This window comes from Malaclemys terrapin, chromosome 1, assembly GCF_027887155.1.
Source record: "Malaclemys terrapin pileata isolate rMalTer1 chromosome 1, rMalTer1.hap1, whole genome shotgun sequence".
In the NCBI taxonomy this organism is placed as follows: Eukaryota; Metazoa; Chordata; order Testudines; family Emydidae; genus Malaclemys; species Malaclemys terrapin.
This window is the reverse complement of record NC_071505.1, coordinates 126,192,625-126,212,570: the sequence shown is the minus strand read 5'-3', so window position 1 is coordinate 126,212,570 and position 19,946 is coordinate 126,192,625. Positions and strand designations below refer to the sequence as shown.

Here is a 19,946-nt window from a genome sequence, read left to right as displayed (position 1 = left end):
TAATGTTCGCTATGAAGCAGCTGCATAATATCAACTTCTGATTGGCTTGGGATAGAACGTACGTTGTCTGCAGAAGATAGTGTCTAAAGAAAAATACTAAATTCGATTCTTTGCAGGCACTATCCCATTACTTGTAAAATAATACAACCCTTAGGCAAAAATTGAAATATTTGGAGAACTGACAAAAATACCGAGACTACTGAATTTCTATTGGTTATTCTTAGTAAACGACAAGGCACAGTAATTCATGGATTTATCAGGATTTTTCCCTTCTGTGTAGAGACTATTTTTCAGCTATTCTTGCCAATCCTCTTCTTTTATTCACTTATTTGCAACTCCAATTCCAGGGCAGTAAATGATCAATGATAATGGGATTAAAAAAAATACTGAAAATGACTTTTGTGTTTACATCCAAGAAGGACTTAAATTTGTGCTAGATAGGGCAACCTACGATGACAGCATTGAGAATGCTGGTCTACCTCACCTTAAAGCTAAACAGAGATCTTTTTACTGTAAAAACCAAGCATATTTTTTTAAGAATTGAAAACACAGACTACTTGGAAGTTACTGAATAGGATAAAAAGTTGATGGAAATCTCTCAGTATGCTTCCCTTTAATTTAATTTCAAGTTGCCATCTTTTCTGGTAGTAGTCAAGTTCTTTCACTTCTCTAAAAGACCTTTTTAGTCTAACTTCATAAATTCTCCTGGGATAGGCTAGAAAGACTATTCTCCATGGATAGACTGTAGGCTCTCTCTCCCCCATTCCCAGTTTTGCTATCCACTCAACTACCACTTTCTCACAGAGAGATTTCTGAGAGCATTATAAAAGCAGGTTTCCCACATATAACACAATATGCTTAGTATATTTTGAGTTCTTGTACACTTGTAAATATCCTAACACAAGTTTCAGACAGCTACAATATAGTTTAATAGTAATGTACAAAGACATGATTTTTTTTCATTTGCATTTCAAAATAGATTCATCACAGAAGCTTGTTCTTAAAGATGTTTTTTAAATAAATTAGTTTGTATTAGCATTGTTTTAATTACAAGATACTTCTTTCTTCCAACTACACTATTATATTGGAAACCAACATTTTTGACATAGTATGGTGCTCCTCCTGCTGGAAAGAAACTGGTTATGACTTGTAAAAAAAAAAAAAAGTGCGTAATTTCTTTTTAAGTCTTTTTAAACATGCTTTTTCCTCTTTTGTGAGTAGAAGTAACTGAAGTCAGTGAGTTAAAGATAATTGTATCATGGGATGTCATATACATGAGAACTCAAGAAAGCAGCAGTAGTTACAAAATGTTTTGCTAAATGTAGGCTTGGAAAACACATTTTTTCCAAGCTTCACAAGGTAAAGGGTTTTTCAGGTGTTTGTATTAAAAAAAGCATTAAAAGCTAGCTGAAGGTCAGAGAGACCCAGATCTGAGGGCAATACCAATTGACATTCCATGAGCAACATAGGGTGAGAAAGTGTAAGACAGAGGAGGTATTGGTTCTCCCTGTGATAGGTGCATTTTATATTAATTACCTATGATTGTCAGGGGTTTTTACAGCCATGGGGGTAATTGCTGTCTGTACTGTACTGGAGACGGGATTAGAGCTGTGCCATCATACTTGTATACAATGGGATGGAAAGGTGAAAGCGAAATTCCCCAGAAACGAATGCAGGAAAAGCTAGATTAGCAGAGTAGTCTACCTGAAGATGGCAAAGGCCTCCTTAGCCTACACCATGGGGCATGACAAGGCAGAAGAGACCATCTTGGACACTCCTCCCTCCTCAGCACAAAGAGGAAATAAAAAGACACCCAAAAGCTAAACTCTAAATCACAATATGAAAGAGATCGTATTTATAATTAGCCAACTGCATTTTAAAAATTCACTACTTATAAGATGTTTTTAAATGGCTGCATTTGATACTTTACATATCTTAAATATATGTAATTTGTTATCTAGTTGAGCCATTTTTGTCAAAAAACAGGATAAGGTTACAGCTCCATCTATTTTTGTTTCAAACCAATGAAAAACTAGTCAGAAATGCTATTTTTGTTCAGCAAATTTAACTTGGCTTCCAAGGTCCCTATAGAAGTAAGACTATTTGACTAAAATAAAATTCACAATTAAAAAATTAAATAAATAGGAATAGCCCTTGGTAAAACTAGAATAAGTCAAGACATCCAACTCAAACAAAAAATGACCGAAAATAACTAAGTTTTCCACCACCACTTCCTGTGATGTCAAGTACAGAACTATCCTCTGCAAGCACCGAATTCTTAGTCAACATCATGTAGGAGTGAAAAGTCTTCTAAGGAATTCCACCCCATTTCTTGGTAGAGGCAACGCTCACTGTACAGCAACAAATTGAGATTTTAAGAAAACCGAAAAGCTTCAAGAGATTCCTGTGATCTCTTCAGCTGCTTTACTATCCAAAGGAAGTTTGAGTATATAGGCAAGAGATCATTGTGATTTTATGTACATGAACCAACCCACGTTAGCAACTTCAGATTCTAACATAGTGTTCCTGAAGTCTTACCTCATCTTCCGTATTTGCAGCAGAAGTTAATTTGAGCACATCATGACATTTCTCCTGGAAAAGGCTTGCAAGAAATTCAGCATCTTTCAAGAGCACTGCCATTTCCTCACTGGTCACTGAATTTTTCTCACTTATTTTGGCCATTATCAGTTCTAACAAAGTAATCCTGAAATTAAAATGAATAAATGAGTAGGTAAACTTGTTAACTAAATTTACAAAAAGCCAAGGCTAACAATAGATTAAATGAACGTAGTTAAAAACTGTGTCTATTAAAAAAATTCACCTGTGGTACTATCATGATGTCTGGTTTTCAAAATGCAAAGGAGCTTTAGACAGCAATTAACTTTCACCACACGTTCTGAATAATTTTTGCACACCGTTCAACTGAGACAGCCTAGCCAGAAAGGTCTAGTCAAATTGACTTTTTTAAAAATAGCCTGTTCATTTTCTACTTTTGTGCCTGACAATGCTACATAATGAATAGGGAGGGTGAAGAGAAGAATATTAAAATCTCCCTTTAAAGTTACTTTTAACAGAATACACACATATACACAACCTAAACTACTTGCCAGCATCCCTTTAAGTGTGCCTGCCCCTTCATTTACACTTTATTTTGTGTATATAATCTTCTACTAATTCCCTCCTTCCTGATGGAAAACTACAAATAAGCGTGTGTGTTGAGGGGGGAAGGGGCTCAATAAATCAATGAAAAAATATATCTTTGTCTATATAACTGTAATATAATTGCCAAGAGATAGATTGTAGAAACTCTCCAGTCCACATTAATCATTAAAACTCCCATTGAAAATTATGGAATTATCTGAACTAGCACGTAAGGGAACAATAAGAAGACTGTTTATTGCAAAATGTACTTTGGTCATTTACTCTGATAATTATAGTTTAGTTTTATTTCTGATATATCAATTCACAAAGCAAACTTTACACGCAAAAAGGAATAAACAAGTGTTCATAATATGACACCTCACTGCAGCACTCCTGATTAAACCTCTGCTGAGAAGAGAGTGTGGATTAGCAAGGTTCTACTGTCATTCTCTCATCTTGAAAGAGTTTTCTTTATTGAGCACATTCAAGGGCAAGCTCAGAGTTTCCTTTGACTAAAATATTTGCAATTCAGATGTGAGGACTGACATTTAAAATCAAAATTAAATTTGCATTTGAACTACTCCACACAGTTTAATTTGCCAAGTGAGTTGTCACAATGAGGGGGAAAAGAGATTTTTTTTTCCTGTGGAAAAGAATGGTCACAACTCTATTAACCCTGAAAAAACAACTGACCAAGGTAAAAGGCAGGCAGTTCTTCCTGAGTTAATCTCAATATCTCACTAATACAGTGAAGCCTGTTTTAAGCAACCATTCAAGGGACTGAATGTGGTAGGGAACTGTACTCAATACATTGGGGATAAGCTGGGGTGGTCACAAGATAGGAGGTTGTCAGATACGGATCACTTCATAGATTTCACTATAAATCTGATGAGGCCCCATCACAGGATAGGTGTACCATTTAAGGATAAGGTAGGGGAACACATTCCCACCACACTTCCCCATCCACAAACTACCAGAAGTCATTTGCCCAATGTCCCCAAATGTGTGTGAATAATTGGTCAATTTCCATTTTCTGGGGCAACCATGCTAAAAGCATTTTACCATCACCCATTGAAAAAAATGACCAAATTTTAGACTGAGTTTAGCTGGGTTAATGCCCCTCAAGCATATGCATGTCTAAGGAGTCAAGTCATTCACAGATTTTATGGACAGAGGGAACTATTACTATCTGACCACCTGCATAATCCATACTGTAGAATTTCACCAAGTAATTTTTGCTTCAAGTCCATAAACTTGGGTTGAACTTGAACATAGCTTTTAGAAAGACAACCAACCTGAATTTACAAAGATTTTGAGTGATGGATAATCCACCACATAACTTGTTAAATTGTTCCAGTGGTTAATTACCTTCACCGTTTAAAACACACAACTTATATCCAGTTTGAATTTGTCTACCTTCAACTTCTAACCACTGGAGTTTATGATGTCTTTGTCTGGTAGATTAAGGCAATGTCTACTATTAGAAGTCTTCTCATGTAGGTACTTAGAAGAGTAATCAAGTGACACTTCTGAACTTCTCTTAGATAAGCTAAATAGACTGAGCTTCTTAAGTCTCTCACTGCAAGACAGGTTTTCCAGACCTGGAATTATTCTTGTGGCTCTTTTCTCAGCTGTGATAAGGGTGACCAGATGTCCCGTTTTCAAAGGGGCTTTTTTGGGACTTTTTCTTTTATAGGCGCCTATTACCCTCTACACCATTCCATTTTTTCACAGTTGCTATCTGGTCACCCTAGCTGTGATATATTGAGGACTGTGTTGGAATTGTAAGCTATCCATTTAAGAACAGGGTGGAGCACAGAGAGTGGTTCCTGATCTTGCTTGAAGGCCAGGGGATTGTGTGTAGAAGTGTGCAATCAGAGTCATTCTGGAGAAGGCCAACCTAAAACAGGGTGGAGTGACTGTGCCTTTGTCTCATGGAGCAGCTTGCTTTGACTCTTGCTTGTTGTGATTAGTACACGTTATCATTGTAACCTTCCAGAAAGAGTACTTTATGTTTTTTATCTAACTTCTGTTTCTATGCCATGAACATAATTTGAACTTTTTCCAATACAAATTGAACCTAGTTCTTCCTGATTTCGCCTTACTGGCAAGGACATCATGCAACCACTACCATAAAGAGTTCACAACAATCAATGTAACACCGTGCTGCTTTCTAGAGTTTGTAAATGAATGATAGCATTGAAAGTGAGAGCAACCACCAGTGTTAAATCTGAAACATAGCTATTACTAGGTTCTATTCTGGGTGAACATTCAATAGTATGTGTTATGCAGGTGGTCAGATCGTAATAGTTCCCTCTGTCTATAAAAATCTATGAATGACTTGACTCCTTAGACATGCATATGCTTGAGGGTATTAAACTCAGTAACCTCCTCAGTCTAAAATCTGGTCATTTTTTCAAATGGATGTCAATTCTACTCTGAAAGACATTCTGAAAAAATAGCATTGTAGAGTTCTATGAAAGTAAACTGAGCATATTTGATATAGAAAATATCGAGAGAAGGTGAGCCAACATGGGTGAGGTAATATCTTTTATTGGATCAAATTCTGCTGGTAAAAGAAGCTTTCAAGCTTACACAGAGCTGTTCTTCAGGTCTGGGAAAAGTATTCAAAGCATCACAGCTAAATACAAGGGTGGAACAGATTAAGCATAAGGAGTTAACACACATTGCCAGAAATAATTCAAGGTGAAATGGGCAGTTAACACTTCTGCAGTCATAGGACAAAGAATGGTCACTGGGCCATAAACCTAGTGTCTTTATTGAGTTCATGATTTTTAGTATCTAACAAAGATATGAATTTAAGTTCCCAGTCACATCTTTTGAAAGTATTGTGGAGGTTTCCTTTGATGGCAAGGACTAAGAGGTCAGATACTAAGTGATTGTTTTGTGAAAAGTATTGGTCCATAGGTGATAAAGTGTTTTTGGGTGAATTCATTCGAGTGTGTAGTGATTGTCTTGTTTCATCCACATAGTTCTTAGTTGCATAGATGAGGTACACCACATGTTGTAACAAGCATGTGTAGGACCCAGAGATCTTTAAAAGTGTGTTGTGGGGAATATTAATCATTGTAGCAGTGGAGATATGTCTGCAAGTTTTGCATCTATTATGGAAGGGGCTGGTGCTGCTTTAAGTTGGTGTGTCTTTGTTTGTGGGGAGCTTGCTTCTGATGATGAGCTTGGTGAGGTTGGGGGGTTGTTTGAAGACCAGAAGATAACAGATAAGAAAAGATGACCTAAAAAGAGGTTGTTAACTGCCAGCCCTGTGAATTTAACCTCAGATCTTTCCTTCTCGTGCATCTTCAGTACTAAAGGTTCTGCAAGGTAAGTTGGGGAAAGTGTAACTGAGGGCCTAACAGTGATGTCTTCAAATTACACCTTAAAGGGGCTGGTACAAGTGCAACTCATCAGAACTTACTAAAGACGTGAAGGAATATAATCCAGCTGACTATCCTTTAGAAATGTTGGCTCTGCAGTACTAATCGGAGTAAAAAGTAATAATAAAAAAAAAAAACTTTATTTTTATTACTACCAGTAAGCAGATAGGACTCTGAATACAGCAAAGTAGTATGTATGCTGAATAATGATGCCATTTATACTAATTAACTTTTCAAAATAGAAACTGTTTGGGAACTGTTTTACTGCTGAAAATTTTACTAAGGTTTGCACCATTCACTGTGATGTGCTTCTGTGTCCTTTCAAATAAAACCAAAACAGCAAGATGCAAATAATTGAAAGTTCTATCAAACACCTGAAGGTTGGGTGGTTGATTGGGGTTTTTTGTTTGTTTGTTCTTAATTTAAGAGTGAAGGGAATAAAAAAAGATTCAGGGCAACTGGAAGATCTCTACGGGAATAAAAAGATTCGCTATGAAGGAGAGGATTTTCCCTTAAAAAAAAATAACAGATAACATGGTAAATTTGTACACTTTAGTTTAAAAAATTCTAACATGCAATTAGTTTAGAGAACTAATTAGTGTTGTGCATGTTCTACACAGATTTGTTTTAAAGAAACTTTTCTATTAAAATTTCTGCAAAATATTGCGGAATAGCTGAGGAAGTCTCTGGAATTTGGCACATTTCAACTGGCTCTTAAAGAAAATCTTTCACCATATTATTCTGGTTGGATGTTTCTGCAACAATCATCAACAGAGAAATGGTTAACACAAACATTTAAGTGTAATCATTAGTTTTCAGAGCTAGAACATCACTGAGATAGATGGGCAGTTCAGACCACTCAGAGCTACTGTTGCAGGCTATCTGCAGACTTAGGCACGCGTCACCATATTGGGTACATTCAATTAACATTTGAATATTTTTCTTCATAGCTATAAAGGGCAGAAATGTATTTGTTTTTTAATTGAAACTTTAGATTCTGGGGCTCATTACCACAGCAAGCAGGGCAACTCTTTGGCAAGTTCCTCAGCATCACAAGTGCATTGGGCCCTGATTACAGAAAATACCTTGACTAGTGCAAATACTGCAGTTCTCCAATTGCATAAACTTTAGTTCTCTAAGGCAACTGGCAAGTTTTTAAGGGCCACCACTAATTTGTGTACCAACAAATGCTATCAACATAGTTAATTTCCTGTAAACAGATTTGAAATAAGTACATTTAATGTGAAATATACAGCATAAACAGGTAACAGAGAGAGTTTGTATGTATTTGTAAGCTTAAATTGTCATCCCAGACACCTCAATATTGCATCCCTTCTGTCCTCATCCATAAAGTCAGCTTTAACGGACACCCAAGGTGGCACCCTTGTAGTGAAGTTTCTCTGACTTGTCTCAGAATGAGACAATAATGCCCCATGCTCTGGTTTACAATGCCTCTTTTCTGTCCAGCTAAGGGCAGTCAGGACATTTTTACATGCACTGGACTTTTTCTCTCATTGGTCATGTGAGACAGAGAATACACTCTGAAATATGACAAAGGGAATTATAGGCATAAGATTCAATAGCAGAGTTCTGAGATCTTAGTAATATTAAAGATCTTACAAAATATTTTGCAGCACATTTACTAGTACATTATATATAACTCTTAAATTAAAACTAAACTAACCATTTTCAGATGAACTATCTGCACATTTTGATTAATTTTCCTTTTTTTAAGTTTGTTAACTTTGATTGCTGATTTGCAGAATTCTTGTGATTCATAATAGGTGTAATAAGTGCATTGAAAATGTTTGTTCAGTAGGTTGACCAGCTGTAGCAGCATAGCACTTTACTATGACAAGTCACATGCTACAGATGGAATCTGGCAGTCCGACCCCTTTCCAAGAACTGACGAATCAAGCAAACTTTTCCACTGCTACAATTAAAAATTAACAATCTAACTCAGTACCAAATAATCCCACAAAATAAAAAAATATCACTAGTTACACCCCTCAAAAATGCTTGAGGTTTAAAATAGCCACTTTTCCCTTCCGACTGATTGTCTGAGTAGGGACTCCCTGGTTCTGGGGGCGGTAGGAGATAAGCTGTTATTCTTCCCCATTCTGTCAGCCCATCCTCTGCCAGGCACCCTCCCTGCTCCACCTAGTCTCCTGCCCTTCTTACAGTCTTCTGTCCTAAACCTACCCCTATATTTTTGCTCTTTCCCCTATAGTTCTCAACCCATTCCATTCTCCCACTCTCCCTGCCTTTTCATAGTTCTCTGTCCAGTTTTTAAGTCATACTGCCCAGGGAGCTGCCATCTTCTCGGAGGGCAGCCCGACAATAGTCCCACGGAAAACAATGAAGAGATGGGTGACCACCTCTACAGCATCTTGCACCTACAAAAGCGATAGGAGATGGTAGTCAACCTAATTCATGCAATCTTGTGGCTTCTGTCCCACTGATGGTAATGGGAAGGATAGTGGCAACTTTTAATAAGGGTAAAAATATGCAATGTAAAGTGCACAGGACTATGAGAAGCTCAAGCTCTCTCCTATCTAAACCACCTCCCCCCTGCTTATATTGCAAGATTCTCAAGAGTTAATAATTCTAACCTTAAGTAAATTTTACACTTTTCCCCTTGTAAAAACCAGAGTCTTTACAGATGAATATGCTTATTTTGTTTTTTCTAGACTCAAGTTTTCAAATGTGCAATGAAGATCTTTAAAAAACACACTGAGTAATCATAAGCAAATACATGTCTATAATTTTCAACTGAACAGACTGAAGCACACCAACTACCGTAAATCCATTCTATCAGACTTCCTTTTAATTTCTAGTTATCACAACTGTGATACGAACAGCTGAGGATATTTAAAATGCAGCTCTAAAATGTAGCAGGGTGCGGTGCTCTTATGAAATCAAGGCACAAGCATGAAATCTTGCCTTTAATTTTTTTTTTTTTTTTTTTTTTGTATTTCTTTATTGAGTAATGGCGCCAACCTGGATTCTGCAACCCTACATAAATCACTGCCAGTTGTGGCTAAGCTGTAATGTTAACCAACCAATTTAAAACCATTACTGACATAGAAACATGTATTTAGAGATGATGTGCCAGCTACGAAACCACACAGTTTTTCAATCATGTGAACAGGATACTGTATATGGAATGCTAAATACTAAAAGCCACATTGGTTTTTGGGGTTACCTTTCTTGATTGCTCAGTTTGGCATACATGACTTTTACCAGCTCTGGACATTTCAGCAAATGGTCTGTAACAATCAAGAACCTAAAGAACAGAAGAAAAAAGCATTATTGGTTTTACAGTGAAAATGTAGTTATTTCGCATTTCCTCTATGTCTATTTATATTACTGTTTTGGACGTTTGTAATTTTAATTAGTACATGGCTCCTTTCATGTTACTAGTGTTACCTGCTACCTGATACAAACAGTCAACACACCTAATTATTCACATTCTAAACACATCCTCCACTGGGTACAGACCAATCTGTATCACTGCAACTCAGATTTACTCAAGCAATTGAAGGAAAGCTGGACAAGTCTTTTTCCAGTTATAGACAAGAAAAATCTTACCATAATTCAAGTAATAAAACATCAATCCAAGTCTTTATAGACCTCAGCAAAAAGCCAAGATTGAAAATTGTTATACCATTCATCTCAGAAGCAAAGCTTCTAAACCTAACAAATAATCAAGAGAATTGTGCTACATAATTCTTTTTTCTCTTAAAAAATTCTAACAACTCAGAAACACAGAGGGACACTGATTTTTTCATACGTAAAGCAGTAAAATACTATTCTCAGGTTACAAAGAAAACATCTCTGTTGTATAACAAGATCTTAAACCAATATTAGAAACTAACTTTTGGAAGCTGTCAGGCAGTGACTTACAGGTACAGTTATCTTTGTACTAATGCCCACATTAGACTGACTTTCTAAGCCTTACTTGTACCAGTATCTCATCCAGTGTTATGTGTACCAACTATATGGTAAAATGGTGACCTCACTAAATTCACCATATTCACTATCAAGATTCTTGGCTCTGCAAACAAACTAGTTGAACATGTTTATTTTCAAATCAAATTTCTAGCAGCAATGACAACATGCTACATATATAATTAAACATGCTGCATTATATACTTACAGTAAATAGAGTACATTTTATTCAACCTTTGATTACCAATCCAAAATAATTAGACTGAGTCATATGACAAAAACAGGATATCTTGAAGCCCACAAGATGGACTACTGAAAAAGCCAGCCAACTCCCTCTCCTCCCAACTCTCCCTCCTCTCCTTTGCTCCACTTTGCATAAAAGTTGCAGGGGTGATCCACAGCATCTTGTGTATTCAATACATAGGTGCCCTGGAAATCATATGGAACTGCTCCAACCTTAATAAAAGGTCTGTTTGGAATACAAAAACTCAACCAAGTCTGGAGCAATCAAAGAGTACAAGGTCCCGTGACATATATGGGTTTTACAACCCATGATTCATGTTCTATTTACTGAGAAATGTGATTTTTTGGAGGGAGAGGGGGGCACATTTTATAATGGAACTGTTTTCATTATTCGTGCATATAATGGAGGAAAAGAGTACCACCACATAGGTAGACATGAGATTTAAAATGTTGGGTTTTTTCTGATAATGTCAGTTTGCACAGGACTTTTTCAACAGCAAGCTGGAATTAGTAGACTTTTGGGCCCTTGAACCTTATTGCTCCGCACAGCCAATACTGCAAAGGACATTTCTAGCCTGGGATAGCAGACATAATTGTGAGGATCTGATATCTCCATCAATCAACAACATGACAACATGCTGGTGCCATGATAGTCAATGGGAGTTCTTTCAATGGCCCCAAAGGCAACTAGCAATGGTAAGAAAGCTATCTATGCTTAAACTTTTTGCTGTAGCTGCACTTAAAAACCACACATGACCAGAAGTGATGGTAAAGAAATCTGGGACCTCCAAAGAAGAAAGCACAATAGATAGAAATATTATGTATAGTAGACTCTATGCTGCAGTTTAACGAAGGATAGATTTTTATGATAATACAATTGTGATATATTATGTAAATATGCATTAACAATTATGTATAAGTGTTGATCATATGCATGGCTATAGTAATTCTCTACACAGTAATGGAATAATTTACATGGTTTTAGTATACAACTTCCACTGACCAAAATGGAAGTCGTGCACCTAACTCCCCATTATGCATATGAACACCATAATGACTGACTGCACCCCTATAATCACATCCTACATACTACTGTAATAATCTTTGTACAAAATATGCCTTGTGAAGTATCATTGAAAACTAATAACTTCCTGGTCAATAACATCATGGTGAAATGTGTGTAGCAACATCATATGTAAAATTACAAAGCTGAAATTAGGTCTGAAATATGTTCACCACGCAAGTCTGGGTAAACCAGATTTTCAAAGACAAAGGACAAACTGACGCCTCTAGCTAGGTGTCATCAAAGTTGATTCTTTGGAAAGGAAGGGGGACAGGAACAAACAGATCTGCATCTTAGCAAACAGCATGAAAACCTCTTTCACCATAAGACTCCAACCTCACAGCCAGAATGAACTTTATCTAAGGGTAATGCTCAGGAAAATGCATTTCAAAGAGGGACTGGACTATAAAGTGAGGGGCAAAAACACCCTAGGTATCTCTCCCCATCCAGCTCTCACTCTTTCCTTAAGACGACGACAAAAGAAACCAGCCCATTTAACTTCGGGAGAGATCCTGACCTGAAATTTGGTCAGTCCTGTTGCTGGAAGCATGCGGTAAGAATTTCACCTTGAACCAAGTCTAGTCTGTTTTAATGCTTTATACTTGTTTATACTCATTTAAAACCTCTCTCTTTGTAGTTAAACAAACTTGTTTTATTCTTTAATCAAAACTAATCCAGTGTTGTAAACTGTGTGGGTAACTAGGGTAGCAAACTGTTGTATACTGATCTCCTTAGAAGAGCGATGGACCTACTATATCTGAACTGTGTAGGAGAGGGCTGGACGGCGCAGAACACATCTTTGGGGGGGAAGACTAAGAGTGTGTTGGGTCACCCTGCAAATAGTAACCTAGGCTGCTAGAACCCAGAGTGTGGCTACTGGGCTGCCTGACAGGCTGCTGGGGTCAGAGTTGCTGAACCAGGGTTGTCGCTATTCCCCCAGTCACTCAGAGCGTGACCTACATACTGGCAAGCTGTTTGAGAGTGACCCATGTGGGAACTACAGCAGCAAAGCATTGTGAGGCACCCCAAGCTGCAGGGAAAAGGTGACAGACCCTTACTGGTCTCGATTAGACCACGGAATATCAATCACCATAGAAGTACATTTTCCTCAGTCCATACATGGCTCCCAAATTGTAAATTCCCAAGAAATTTAAGTAACCAACAAAACCTGAAGCACATGAACAAGCAAGAAATCCCCTTTCAGCCTTTATGAATAGCAACATCAACACCAAAGGATCTGCATTTAATAGCTCACAATACACCAAAATAGGACTTATTACGATGATGAAGAAATCCACAAAACAGTAGCTGAATTTGCTTTTATGAAAACATACTTCCCACAGTTGGTTTTAGCCTCATGTGAAAATCTCTTCCACCAGTGGGATACAGCAAAATTGCCCTCAAGGAAATGTGTTTTATGTTCCGATTTTCAATTCTGCAGTTAAAGGTTAAATCCACACTTGTAGGCTTTTCAGTTTAGAATTCTTGGATTTTTGTCTTATTCTTAAAATCTGCTAGTACTTGAGGCCTGTCTACACAATGCACCAGCAAAGCACACTAGAGGACTATGATTTGTAGCACTCTCTAATATGCTGTGTAGACCATGCTGGCACACTCTAAATGGTATCTGGTTCACATTGATATAGTCCTGTTTCAAACAGGACTGACTGAATTAACACACTCTAGATACCTTTTAGAGCATGACAGCAGGGGCAGTTAGAGCAGTACGTTACTGTGCTGTACAAATTACACCCTTCTGGGATGCTTTGCCGGCAGTGTAGAAAAACCCCTATAGGTGGTGAAAAGACATCACACTCCTAACATGCATTACTCAATAAAGCATAAGCATTTCAACTTTGTAGAGGTCTACTTTCCCTTCTATGCATGCTAGTCCTCTACACACTGCTAGGAGACTCAAGCCCTAAAGAGAGAAGTACAATGATGCGCAACCCGCATTTTGGACCTTTCTGGTATATGTTTCAGAAAGTGCCTTTATGGATTCAGCTTATAAATATGGACATAGCAGTTCTGTTTGTCTTTCTTGATCCCAAAGTTAAAATTTTCATTCATACCCCCAGATATCTCCACCACCCACATTTAGGTTTCTTCTCCTCTCCCATCCTCCCACATTGCCATTAACTCATGTAGAGTAAGTATAAAAATATTGGAGTGCTAACATATTTGAAGCACACAACACCAAAAGAGATATTAGGATGAGGAGGAAGAGAGGCATGCACAAAGGCACACAGAAACCGCCTTTACGCTGCTGCTATGCATGGAGATTTTGGTGGTAGTGAAACAGGAAAAAGAAATAAAAGTTAAGATCTAAAGACTCCCCACTCTTCTGTTTTGTAGTCTTAAAAAAAGAGCCAACAAGCCTCCCACCCCCCTCACCAAGTTTAAAATAAAAAGGTGTTTGTTTATGACTTGCTAACTGAATATCAGGCAGTTCAGATACACACACCATGCTTCAGAAAGGTTTAATTGTGCTCAGAGCCCAACAGCAGACCCACTGGGATAAACTGGTGACCACTGCAATTTAGTAAAGGAAATGGTGAAAATTAGAATTGTTATATAAACAGAATACAGTAACAAATGAATAGTGTTAAATATGCCAATTTCCTGGGCTGTCTTTAGATTAAGTGTTTGGCTAAAATCCTAAACAAAAAAATCAAGTGCTCACAAGTAGATAAACATAGGAGATGTTCAGTTCAAACTCTTACAATAGCACAAAGGATATATTGTGCCAAACTAAGTTTGAGAGGTAGCCAAGATGAAATGGTATAAGCCACATTTAAGCCCAGTATATGCTAAACATGCCAGATGAGCAATGAGTTTGGTCCAACCAACGCTGGGTGTAAGCAATCAACTTTATCATAAAATGTAGTGCTCCAGATTTAAGTCTATTTGTATTCATTAGCAACCTTACAGAGCAGTGTCTTGCACGTCAGAAAATGGAATGATGGTGATCCTCTTCCTACCACTCTATATTAAATGTTTCATCTTCAAAAGAAGACTTCAGTGAGAATACATCACATTATTTGTATCATTGTAATTCAAACCAAAATACTTAGGAATGAAATAGTAATTTTTTCTGTAGTTTACAATGTATTTGAAATGTAGCATTTGTACTGACAGGGTAGACCATCCAAACTTTGAAGAGAGATTACGTTCATAAATTCTCCTCTTCTGTCCAATCTAAATCTCTAACCACTAATGAAACCAAAAAAACATAGTGCCTCACTAGCAACTCTTAATAGGATTTTCAAAATGCTTTTAAATTATACCCTTTGGGCAAAGACGTATGAGGAACAAAAGTATTTGTTGGCTTTGCATAAGACTAATAAAATATATTTTTTTTAAAATCAATTTACAGGATGAAGTTATTTAATGGCAAATTAAAGAAATGTGCCCTCACACAGTCCTCTAGACCAGATACACCACCCCACCCATCGAAGTACTTCTCACTTACCAAAAGCACAGGAGAAAAATATTAGTGTGCAAGTGCATACACAATACCTTGCAGTACTAAAATCTTGAGGTAACAAAGGCAGAGATCACAATAGCACACATAATATCTGTTCCTCAGAGAAGGATGGTCATAAAAAACGTAACCCCTTGAATAAACTTTTAAGTCTAAAAGACAAAGTTCAGATTAACTTTTATATTTGTTTTGGTTCTGCTGCTGAATCACAGAGTTTGTCTTTACAGTTGGCTAGAGGGTCGCACGCTTTGTCGCTTCTGTAGGCTGAGCTCATTAAACACACCAGGGGTTCCTTGCATTCCTCCACTTCCCCCACCACCACCACGTGAACTACCCTTCCAGACCCCTCTATTTTAGGGACTCCCTGAACCTCTACCCCATCCTCATGCCAAAGGGGTCTATTTGTCCATGTCATGCTCTGGGCCCCTCAATTTCCCTTGGACTGCTCCTGTCTAAGCCTACCTATGTCTAGAAAGGCGCGCACTTTATTGCTTTGGTAGGCCAAAATTCCCAAGCACACCAATGGATTCTTGCATCTCTCAATTCCCTTCCACCCCCAGATTCTTATGTGTTATCCTCCGCTCCACTCTTCCATCCTCCTCTGAGATCACAAGAAGGGTTTTATATGGAAAGGTATTAATGGCTGTCATCCATTGGTTTTGCGATCTACAGACAATTATAGACCTGCTCAAAGCTCTGGACTTTGATAACCAGACATGAGGGGCTCTACATGTCTCATTTTCCTCTCGAGGTTTTCACTAAAAAATGAGCAAGATTCTGCCAACTGGTGCCCAGAACATTTACTGAAATTTTGGAATTAATCAGATGTGGTTTTCAAAAGTTATCATGTACATCCCACACAAAAAGACATGCAGAGAAATACCATCAAGAGGAATGGAAGGCCCCAAACCGTTATCTACACTTGACATTTTTTTGAAAGACTAACTTGTTAGGTTAGCCAAAGCACATTTGCCATGAGTACCTGAAAGAATTGCTGCTGGTATAGGTTTAAGGGAAGCAAATGCACTCCCCATATTTAAAGAAATATTTGTGGAAGTATTCTAAAACTTCTGGAGATCCCCCCTCCTCCCCCCCTTTTACTACCTTCTTTTTCACTCATCTCATAGTGGTTTTCAGATACTTAAATAGGACCTAAAATGATCTGGCTCGTGACCTGTTCTCTCCTCAAGGAAGAAGCATAACTTGATCAACGCTGGAAGAAGCAGAAAGGAAAAGGTTCAGACAACTAATTACGACAAATTTCTTCTCACATAATTACCAGAACACTGAACAGCCACTGGACATTAAGAGAGTGCTAACATTTAAATTCATTCATGCCAAAATGGAAGTTCTGCATACTTTACTAATGTTTGTATGTATATCCTGTGTACTACTCTGCTCTTTCCCTACTGTGCTACATCAACACTGCCAAAAATCAGCATATTCTCGGTGACTGACCAGGGTCACTGCTTTTTGATTTAACATCTGAATTGGATAGGAACCAGAAGGAGCTTCTTAGGTACATCTAAGTTGGAAACAACATTATTCTCTACTGGAGAATTTCAATGAGGCGTCACATACGAAACTCAAATAATTTTCCCCTCTCACTTTTCACAAGAAATGATACAGTAAAAGAGAGGTGAAACAAGACAATGCAAGATCCAGCTGTGCACCTTGATTTATTGGAGAAAGGTTTTCTAAAATTGCTCTTGAATACCAGGGCAATCCTACTGCAAATAATAAATAACTGTTGTAGCACTACAATTAAGGAAATGTTTTCCAATGGTCAGTAGCACTTAAACCCTTAGTTGCATTTGGAACCTGCAGCCTGTGACAGCATGCCAACTTTCCAGGAATTAGAAACAAAATTGTTCTCTGGAGAGTACAAGCCTAATAGAGGGAAGAGAAAGAAATACTCTAATTTGTGAGAGGAGAGAGAAATTGCCAGTTCAGAAAATTTTACCATTCCTGTCTTCTTTTTTTTGTGATTTATATACTACATGCATACTATATAAGGCACTAGATTCAGCACTCTACTGCACAGCTGACTTTCCTTTAGTTTGCCTCAACAGGCTAGAGGCCTGCCAACAGCAGCAGTGCTTTCTGCCCGTGCTTATTTACGTGGGCTAGAACTAAATAACCCCAGGAAAATGGGGAAGGGGAGCCCCACAACCTAATCTTTAAACTCACCATTGAACTGTGGTTTAAAGGAGAGTGGATGTTCAAAAAAATCCTTACATTCACTGCCAGACAGCTGACCACACTTCTACCTCATTTTTCCAGAGAGGCCAAGAAGTGCACTATGCCTTTCCATTTTTTTTTTTTTTAAATGGAGAATTTCTGTTCTTTGCCCTTTAGGGTCAAAAATGCAATCCCCTCTCTTGAAAAACAGACACGTTCCCCCACCCCACCCGCACCCCTCCCACACACACAGAGAGAAAGTGATCGTATGAACTGTACTCCCGTCTCTAATGGAACCACCAAAGCATTTATAGAATAAACAACTTTTAGAATACACATTGATCTTGGTCAGGATGAATTATAATGTAATTTTGTACTACTTTTTCCTAATTATTTTAAAAACACATGTATGCAGGTTCAAGATTTTAAAATTGATCTCATATGGCATCTTCTACATATAGTAGCTTCCCAGCTACAGAACACATTTTTATGTTGATTACTGCAAACCAAAAGAAGAAGAAAAAAAATCTGATTTCTTAATGACACTTCAATTTTCCAGAGCCTAAGGCATGGCTTTCTGAGCTGTTTGCATGTAAAGAAGAGTTTAAAAGGAAAACAACTCTAACAAGTCCATTCATTGTACTCTGCACTGAATTGAAGCACTTACTCTTACTCCTGACTTCTCTTCTCCCCTGGATAGAGAGGAAGAAGAGTGTGCTACAAAGGAGTAGGATCACATGGATGGAGATAGAGAGTACTTGCATCACTGAACAGTATGTCCTCCAGCTGATACAGAAATAGCATTGACTTTTTAAGGACAACTCCATCCAGTTCCCAGCTGGTGACTTTAGAGAGGTAGGGATTGTTGAAAGAAATAATCAGGAGAAAAGAGTCTTATTTTATGGAATATATATTTCTGCTTAAAATATGTTAAAATAGGTATTTGACTTGCTTAATGTATAAGTGTCAAGATTTAAACTTAAGGGTATGAGTGATACCGATATACTATTAAAAATATTCAGCAAAATAAATTATACTCTACAGGGCTGGGAATATCTATTGGCCCATTCATCCAGAACAAGTGGACAGGAGAGCGGGTGGAGACAACAGGGGACGAGGAGGAGCCACGATGTAAATCATAAGGAAAGATTGAGTTGCAAGCTATCATAGTGAATAAAGGAGGAGGAAAAGAAGAAGGTAAAAGTGGGGCAAGTGGGAAAGACTGTGCTTATAAGTTTAAAACTTTCCACAGACAGGAAGGCTCATTATAGGGAAAACTGCTCCCCTGGGCAACAAATCAGAGACCCATCCTCCCAGGAGGGAGCATGCACAGGCATCAGTACTCCTTGGGGAATTTTGTGCCACTGCGCACATCCAGAATTCATGTGCCATGCAGAATTTCCCCCCCTCCCTCAGAGAAAATACATTCTGCTGGAAAGATGCTGCAGTTACTCCTTTTGCTTACTAGGGGCCAGGGTGGCACCAGAACAGAGAGTAACCAGTCCCGGGCAGGAACAGCCCTATCTGCGGACAAGGAAGAGAAAGAAGCTACCTTCCTCACAGCACCCTGCCCGTGAGACCTAGTCAGGAGGCAGGGGATATGGAGGATGGACAGCATGGGACACAAGGGGCTGCTGGAGGGGTCACAGATGGGTTCAGAAGGGCTATTAAGGGATATTAAGGGGTGCAGACTGGGGAGAGGGCTGAATGGGAATGGGATTGCAGGGCCATATGGGGACAAGGAGGAGGGGTGGTTGAGTGGGGGTACAGGACAACATGGGGACCAGGGGAGGGAGGTGCAGGGACACAAGGGGGAGGAAGGGCTGGCAGGCTGACTGGGGGTGGAGGACCACATGGGGATGTGGGAGGAGGTGGCTGAGTGGGGGTGCAGGGACACATGGGGACAGGAGCAGATGTGCCTGACTGAATGAGAGAGGCTAGGGGTCAGCCAAGGTCTACATGGTGGAGGCTCCCTAACAATCCCTCCCCACCCTCCAAAAAAACCCGTTGCATACTTCTCCCACCTACATTCAACAATCTTCAAAGTTCACATCCAGGCTCCTTCCCAGTATTTCCCCCTCTCTCAGCTCCTGTTACCCCTGACTCCCTCAAGCCTTTGAGGGAAGCAGGAAACATGTTTCTGTATTGTAGTTTAAATGAATTATTACTCAGAGTTCTGTATTAATATGTCTCGTAAGAAACCTATTTGTCAAAAGACATTTCCCGAATCTTTTTTGTTGTCTGACAATTGCTGACAGATATTTTGAAAAAAATTACTACAAGAATTGAAACTGGCATGATTATATTGTGTTATTTTGACAAATAAAATATGCAGAATTTTAAAATATTATGCGCAGAATTTTTAATTCCCACAGGAGTAGGCATCAGGGAGCCTGGACTGAGAGCTCCATGCAATGGGTAAAGGGGCACCTCCCTGCACTTGCACATTGCAATACAAATATTTTACGCTCTAGCTATCAAATAAATG

At 38.4% G+C, this 19,946-nt stretch overlaps 1 protein-coding gene across 4 annotated transcripts in view; it reads right to left on the bottom strand.

The window, feature by feature from the left end:
- Positions 1-19,946, bottom strand: part of ATXN10 (ataxin 10) — a 177,765-nt gene that overhangs the window by 77,200 nt on the left and 80,619 nt on the right. For all 4 annotated transcript variants that reach the window (XR_008445974.1, XR_008445973.1, XR_008445975.1 and 1 more), the window contains exons 6-7: positions 9,742-9,822; positions 2,539-2,704 (exon numbers count right to left, since the gene is read on the bottom strand). Coding sequence is in view for 1 of the 4 variants with exons in the window: in XM_054038347.1 (XP_053894322.1) it covers positions 2,539-2,704; positions 9,742-9,822 (247 nt within the window). In the remaining 3 variants the exon portion in view is untranslated. The remainder of the gene's footprint in view (positions 1-2,538; positions 2,705-9,741; positions 9,823-19,946) is intronic.